The 8,456-nt window shown below is 42.7% G+C and overlaps 1 protein-coding gene across 1 annotated transcript; it reads right to left on the bottom strand.

The window, feature by feature from the left end:
- Positions 1–4,981: 4,981 nt before the first annotated feature.
- LOC124008709 (transcription factor Sox-1a-like) lies at positions 4,982–8,019 on the bottom strand. The gene is made up of 2 exons (XM_046320216.1): positions 6,699–8,019; positions 4,982–5,392 (listed from the first exon to the last, which is right to left on the bottom strand). The coding sequence occupies exons 1-2, from the start codon at positions 7,683–7,685 to the stop codon at positions 5,363–5,365; spliced, it is 1,017 nt and encodes a 338-aa protein (XP_046176172.1). The 5' UTR covers positions 7,686–8,019; the 3' UTR covers positions 4,982–5,362.
- Positions 8,020–8,456: the final 437 nt, after the last annotated feature.

The raw sequence follows: 8,456 nt of genomic DNA, 5'->3' as shown, positions 1-8,456 counted from the left end.
TAGGAACACTTCAATCCCGGACAACCGCAGAGGTGCAGCTGCGTGGTGCTGTGAAATGTGCCGAACAATTGGGAGCACTGTTCGCCATCTTCTCGCCTTTCTTAGACATTTGCATAGCCCGTTCTGCTTGATTGACTACCATAACCGGTCCAGGGGAACCTCTTTTGTCCGCTAATCACCCGAGGATGGCGGGGGTAGAGCCGGGTGACTGAGGCTCGGAGCTCAGGGCTCATGTGATGGACTCGGCAGATTCCCTTAGCGGAATGAACATTGAAACTTAGAGAGGGGAAACTCACAAATGCCGCCGCTTCCATGGAGTCCCATTGGGGCGTTTTCAAACACTCATAGAACCCCCCCCCCCCCTCACAGACTTGATCCAGACACTTCAGATTGTTAGAGTGGGGAGTTCTCCCTTACCTCAGATTTCAAACAGTTACTGACTCCATAAAGGCTTGTAATGCAATAGAGGCTAATGCGGCAGCGTGTTTCTACATGCGTTACATGCATCACATCCACGATAATTGTGTAATGAAAGAAAACGAACTTTTCTGAACTGTAGCTGTAATTCAAATGCAGGAGAGAGAGAGAGAGAGAGAGAGAGAGAGAGAGAGAGAGAGAGAGAGAGAGAGAGAGAGAGAGAGAGAGAGAGAGAGAGAGAGAGAGAGAGAGAGAGAGACAACAACGAAAACAAACACGACATTTTAGAAGACAATTTCAGAGAGATTAGCCATGAAATCGTGTAAAATCTCCTCTTGTAAAATCAAATAGAAGGCAACAGTCAGTCATTCTTCCACCAGGGAGGGCTACGCGCTGAGAATCCTAATTATGCCCAGTCCCCCTGGCGCACTGTTCAATGGCTCTGAGGACCGACTGAGACCGGTCACGGTGATTACCGGTCCCCGGGGGATTTTGTGGCTTTCGTCGGTAATTGATAGTTAGAAATTGTTCTAATTGAATATAAAGTCATGATGGCATAGGTCTAGCGCTCTTTGCTTTCCGTCACAGGCTGACTGCGTTGGAGCTTTTTGTGGGGGAACGTAAAGAGATTTAAATCATTTAAAGGTTATGAATGGTAATGTGCTTTCATTGACATTCACAATTTCCAAAAACACCATTGGAAAGAAACTAGAACCTAGTCATGGATTGTCAAGTTCTGTGTAAAATAATGATTTTGGAATTTGCAAATAGCTTCGTGAAATTGCAGGACATGTATACAGCTATTGTCAAAGTGATGAACTTTAGTACCTGCCTATCAGACATATATCATTATCGGAATTATTATGTAATGAGTCAGTTCAGGTGAGGGAAGAGATGTAGCCTAACATCAAAATAAAACCAAAAAGATGACACATCTATAAAAATGGTTCATTTTAAACTGTAACTAACGTTTTTTTCCTGAATACTAAAAGCCATCTTTCTCCAGTTTCATCTCTTTCCATGCATTTCAAGCTCTCGGCTGTGCTGGGACAGAGTGTGAGGGGTTTTGTGTGGTCCCGTGGATTGTCCCCAATGGTTGCCTCGCTATGCCAATGAGCGGTTCCTGCTCTCCCCTGCACCTGCGTCGCATCTCGCTGCCTTCAGGAATTCGCTGAGGCCTGTAATCTGCTTTGTGAAGCCAATGAGAGCACGGTTGACTGAGTGAAACTTTCCAACCGCCAGCACCACACACACACACACACACACACACACACACACACACACACACACACACACACACACACACACACACACACACACACACACACACACACACACACACACACACACACGCACACGCACACGCACACGCACACACACACACACACACACACACACACACACACACACACACACACACACACACACACACACACACACACACACACACACACACACACACACACACACACACACACACACACACACACAGGGCCCAGTTCAATGCATGGGGAGTCAGCATGGGGCAGCGCTCCAAGACCAGGCCCAGCCAAATTCCAGCAGAGCTGCTCACAATCACCTCTACCCAGGCTTCACAAGAGCGGAAGACCCGCTGCAGACGGCGGGCTAACTATAAAACAACAATAAATCACTAACATTACATAGAGACATCCAAAAATGTTCGCATTAAAATACTTCTGTTGAACTTTTGTCTGTCAGTGTTGCTTGAATAATGGTATCTGGCTATATCAGTCCGTCAAGCCGAAGATGAAGAAAATTAATATTGACCGAAGCTTTATGTTCGGGCTTTATTGATATTATATATTGAAATCTAATAGATTGTCAACTGACAATATGCAAACCCGAGTTGATGTCCAATATTCATGCCCATACCAAGCGTCTTGTTGGGTCTCATGTGCTCTATTGGCCCAGATTATTTTGGAATGCAACCATTAAGTGAATATCGTTCAAATCAGTGATATGTATTATCTAAACGGGTCTGGATCTAAACTACCTAGATGTTGTTATCAAATGTTTCCCAAGTCTTTATCAGTTGTCTTTCACATTTAGAGGATTATATTTAGGGTGGAAAAACATCGCGCGCGCACACATGAACACATGAACACATGAACACATGAACACACGAACACACACACACACACACACACACACACACACACACACACACACACACACACACACACACACACACACACACACACACACACACACACACACACACACACACACACACACACACACACACACACACACACACACACACACACACACACACACACACACACACACACACACACGGCACAAAACGTCGACTCTTGGAAGGGGCGGAGGATTAAGAGGCTGAAAAATTGTTAAACATGTCAACGTGTAATTGCACGATAAGGTCCTCGCGAGGAATTTATTGGCCCGGTTGCTATTTCTATTCCGCGCTAATCTGGTTTCAGCACATTCGGTTTTTGCAATCTGTCTCCATAATCTCCTGTGACAGAAAGGCAACCAATGGCAGCGAAGAGGTTTTTAGGAGCGAAAAAAAAATATGTGGAGGCGTGATAAAGTGATGCTAATTATCCACATTTAGGACACCGAGTGCAAGAGATCGGGGGTTTACTGGATGGCAAATACTAACGCGCGTCTGAGGCTTCCTGGTGCTGAATGTATCAGTGTCTACAAGATAAGAATACCGCGTGGTGGGGAGATATAATGGTCAGGGGCCTCCGCTGCCTCTCTCTCTCTTACACACACACTTTTCACAAAGAATGGGGTAATTATTGTAGGCGAAATTTTTCCAGAACGTTTATTTTGGATTTGGAAACGGTCCATGGACTTGCTCCACTCTTTGTGCGTCTCTACTTTAGATACACGATAAAACTCAAATCAAATGTAGTATGGGATTGTGTGTAGTAGGGTAGGTTAGAACAACATTTAAATCGATACATGTCATTTCTATCTGATGATGCTTTTAGAAACGCATTTGACCTCTATTACGTTAAAGATTGGATACCAGAGAACAACTCTTAGACAAGAGGAGTACAAATGTTGAGGATGAATAGTTTGATGACCTATGGCAGTTGAATAGAACAGTGGCCTATAGACTATTATTTGAATTTAGACTAGGGTTGGTTAAGTGTGTTTTGTCAGAGTAACAATCCAGTTTGTACACCATATACAGGAATCCAATCTAAAATATCCCTGTATAAGAAGTGGGATGTAGGATATCCTAAAATAGTTCATAGACACTTTTAGATTTTCCAACTCTCAGCCATCATTTTGAATGAACAGCTCGGTATTGACCGTAAGGCCAAATGTTAAGGTTATATGCCCACATTTCTATTTTATATTTTGTTTAGGACCTGTGTGACTTGCTTTATGGCTGACGAAGCTTGGGGAACCGGACTGACGTCATGGTTCCGGACTTCCGGTGCGAAATTGTGAGAGTCTTTGACTTGCCTCTGACCCCGGGGTTAGTTCTTCTGATCGTCTAATCCTTGCCTACTTTACACAAAACACTCTCCACTACTCCGCTCAGTAACACTAATCCCCCATGACAACCAAACAGGCACTGTGCGATGGTGTCTTGACTGCACACTGATTCATCTACTTCAGTAAGGAGGAGTACGCACGGAGTAAATGAAGATATACACGCCGATTATTGATCAGTTACTCCGCTCTAATCGATTGTTAACTTGTTATGTCTATCCCCTTAAAACTTCACACTTCATTGCCGAGGTAGGCCTGTAGGCCAGGATATGTCAATGGCACACCAGGTCTCCAGACAGATTTAGCTGAAGCTGAAAGGATTTTTTCCACGTGCTCCTTTACAGCGTCTCTGGTATATACCCTGAAGCAGTGAGCAAGGATACATTGAGAATGTTAATTAAATGACCAATTAATAATTGTATATTCTTTGTATCTGCAGCCATTCACATTTCATTGAATTTGGATTAGTTTGGGATCAAGCCTTGCGTCCAAGATATCCGTCTCTAAAGAAAGCATCTTTGACAAAATAAGCATCTTTACTTCTCATTTGTAATCTTACCACTTTTCAATGAATTTACTTTATTGCACCGCGAACAAAAATCATGGAGGAAACGAGTATCAAAGGTCAATATGACGCAAGTTTGAAAATTCTCTACAAACAACATGTAAAAAGAATGCCATTGCAGATTTGCACCATTAGTTATTAATGATATTGGGCCTATGTTTCTCCATCTTGGCGCACTGATTCTTCCAGTTTGTGTCTGTCATCTCCATCAAAATTGCAACAAGTTCTGGAAAAGTTTAAATAACAACGCTTTCTGAAAGTTCAATGTAAATGAATGAAATAAAATGAGAGCAGAGATTATTCCCTCATTTCGTTTATTCCCTCATTTGAATATTATAGTTTATGAGATTATTTTAGACCAATACATGTATTTTTGTACTTTCTTGAAAATGATAATTATGTCAATGAAAAGTAAAATCTTTACGCACATTACGAGATGTGGAAATTACTGAAATATTGTGAGTTAATTTATGAGTATAATGACAAACATGAAACAGGGAATGTGAAAAAAATGGTTCATAGTTATATTGCAATGATCAACAAATAACCAGAACGCACATGTCAAATCATCACAATTGGTCCACAATTAAGTTTACATTATTAGGCAAATTATATGGGATCTTAGAAGAGCAAAAACAGACAGTCAAATAACTTATTTTAAAAGGGCTGATTCTGTCATCAATAGGCCGAACTAGTGTTGACCGATGGCGTGAGCGTCTTCCTGTTGGTCAAAAAAGATGTCACCGGACAGATAATCAAAACAAGCCCGTTCAAAAAAATCAAATCAAAACATTAGTCGACCGAGACGAAGTTCCTCCCACGAGACATTAGCCAAGTCAACAGGTGTTGTGACTCGAGCCTGTCTTGTTCCCTTCCTCGCGACTACCACAACGTCGTCCTTTTCTTTAGGTACTAAAACGAAAGATATATGATATATTATTAAATTACATTCAAAGAGCATCTGATATATATTTTACAGCTATTTGATTAATCAGTAATATTAATAACAATAGCATAATGCTAGTAATGACATGCTAATAATAATGATATATATATATATATAAATAAACAATTTATGAGCATTAAAACGCTAGTGGGCCTATCTTATTTCAGTGGTCCAAACCAGTTATCACATATCTGAGTATATTTATTCCAAACATGCTGAATACTGATATGATACATGATATTATCATTAAAGCTATTGCTGCTGCACTTCCAACTAAATTTATGTTTAGGCCTATAACCCTGTCTGATGTCCTGTCTCGTGCTTAAACCGAGCATCAAACCGTCAAGGTTGTGTGACAAGTTAGTACGTCCAGCATTACTAATTCGTCCTTATTTATATTTGCCATATGTACTCTATTCGATTTTAGTCACTATACGTTTTAACCCGATGTTGGTTTAGACAGACAACCAATAGAGAGCCAGCATCTCGTAGAGTTTTTGTTATGTAATTTGTTAATCTGCCATCAATTATATAAATATGAATTAGCCTTAACATTGTTAACTCAAACTGTGTCAAGTAGAAAACCTATACAATCCAAAGTAACGAAACTAACACGTTTTTCCATAACCAGTGAAACATCTGGGAAATTGATTTAACTCATACTTCAACGCAAAATTGTTTTCTTTCCTGGCAGAATTGCATTTAATAAATTATTTACAGTTGCTTATCAATCTCATCTAGTGTTTATTCACAATTTACATGATTTTTTTTACAACAACAAAAACAAATGGTTCAGATACAGCAACCCACGTGAAAACGAGAAAACGTGAAATGAATGGAAATCTTGTAAACTTTTAAAAACATTTTCCACATTCATTCTAATCACACGGTTATCTCATTTAAATGTCCTTATTAACGGTTATGTTTCCACAGAAAATGTAAATACTTCACAACCTAAATCGTCTCAAATCTTGGCATCCCCATCAGTTAGAAAGCAAGTAAACCCAATGAGCAATTAGGCCTACTCGCGTTTCATAAACCTGGACAGACAATACCCCACTGAAAAAGTTAATTTTGTCTAATGTATTCTTATTGTTTTTTAATTAAGATATTCGCCTTCAATGTACAATAACCAATAGCCTGTACAAAGAGATAGCAACATTCTAAAAGAGGTAAATATTTGGTTATGTGATTTTGTTGCGCTATCGCACAGTCATGTTTTTCTCTCTCTCTCTCTTTCTAAATATGTGTCAATGGAACAGTTCCGTTTACCCCTGTCGTGGAGCTCTGGTAGTGCTGCGGTAGCGCGTGAAGTCTACTTTGAACGGACGGGTCACCTGCAGCTTCCCCCGTCGGTAAATACATGCTTATCATGTCCCTCAAGTCCCCGGGACACGGGGCGCGCGAGTGAGTAGAGACGGGAGGGCTCACACTCGGTTCTGATTTCACCAGAGAGCCCAGCGTGCCCATCGACCCGGACGAGGCGACACCAGAGCTCTGGTGCTGCGTGTAGGTGATCCCGCCGTAGCCGGACGGAGAGGCGCTCATGTAGCTTTGAGAGTTCGAGATGGGGCTGTACTGGAGGGCCGACATGTCATAGCGGTGCATGGGCTGGGGGTTGTGCGGGTGGTGGTGGTGTGAGTGGTGGTGGTGCCCGCTGCCCGGGTGCTGGCTGTAGGCGAGCTGAGCCTCCTGCATCATGGCCGCGGCCGCCGCAGCCGCAGCCACCTGCCCAGAGTACGCACCGTTCGCCCAGCCGTTCATGTGCGCGTAGCTGGCAGCAGACGCACCACCGTGACCCCCGGGACTGTCTAACCTCTGTCCGACCCCAGGGCTCATCCCTAGACCGACACCCCCACCCCCTGTCCCGGTAAGCAGCCCACCGGCCAAAGAGTATTTGTCCTTTTTTAACAGTGTCTTGGTCTTCCGTCTCGGTCTGTATTTATAATCCGGATGCTCCTTCATGTGCATAGCTCGTAGCCGCTTCGCCTCGTCGATGAAGGGTCTCTTCTCCGCCTCGGACATCACCTTCCACTCGGCGCCGAGCCGCTTGCTGATCTCGGAGTTGTGCATTTTGGGGTTCTCCTGAGCCATCTTCCGCCGCTGGCCCCGGGACCAAACCATGAAGGCGTTCATAGGTCTCTTTACGCGGTCTTGGTTGACTTTGTTCCCATTGTTTGATCCTCCCGTGTGCCCCGAATTCGTGTTCGTTTGGGGCACTGGGGAGTGTAGGTCAGTCTCCATCATCATACTATACATTCACCTGGTGTTAACTTTTTCAACCAATACACGGAAACATTCAGTCACCGCACCTCCACGCTGCTGGCACACACCGTCACTTGCGCAAATCAACCCTCCCGGAAAAAATAAATACAAATGGAACGAAGAAATACAATCCAAAGTAAAAGGTACTTCGATAAACTTTTCCTTCCTTCTCTGTATTAGTCGTTTTCTCCTCTTGTTTTTTTCCACATCCAGCTCGATGAAAAGCGTGTCTTTGAGCTACTTTCTGTGCCTATAGTAGTAAAGTTACGGAGCTTACCCATATGATGCGCGTTGACAGCGACTAAATGAGGTGGTGGTGGCCAATGGCGCTTTAGGAAAGGCGTGATTTGCATGCAGTCTCGCTGTCAGGTGACATAGGAGGGCTAGAGCTACTCACTCGCAAGTAGTGGGTTACCTCCAACTCCCATAAGGGAACGTAAATAACAATAACCTACTTTGACAAGTTTTGTTATTTTACAAAGATTATTGCCGCGATGGTAATGCATAGGGAAAAGGACAGTTTTAGACCAGATGCGCGCGGTCCACAGTGTGCCCCCCCTTTCCAAAACAAAGCTTATGTCGAGAATAACATTGATTGGTGATACAAAAATTAATGTAGGCTAGGTCTACATATGCATTTCATAGCCAGGTGATTATATAACTATAATTGGTAGCCTATCTATATTCATGACATGGAAATAATCTTTAACTCGTTCTATTGAAAGATGTTGCTTTAAATCATTTTGGGATCAGTACAATATTGAA

Source organism: Oncorhynchus gorbuscha, linkage group LG21 (assembly GCF_021184085.1).
Source record: "Oncorhynchus gorbuscha isolate QuinsamMale2020 ecotype Even-year linkage group LG21, OgorEven_v1.0, whole genome shotgun sequence".
Lineage (NCBI taxonomy): Eukaryota > Metazoa > Chordata > Actinopteri > Salmoniformes > Salmonidae > Oncorhynchus > Oncorhynchus gorbuscha.
Note: the sequence above shows the minus strand (reverse complement) of the source record. Positions and strands in the feature narration are given on the sequence as shown.

Coding starts and splice junctions, on each gene's coding strand:
- LOC124008709 (XM_046320216.1), bottom strand. CDS start 7,685: ATGTATAGTATGATGATGGAGACTGACCTACACTCCCCAGTGCCCCAA. Junction 5,393..6,698: donor ACCAGAGCTCCACGACAGGG/GTAAACGGAACT, acceptor CTTTCGTTTTAG/TACCTAAAGAAAAGGACGAC.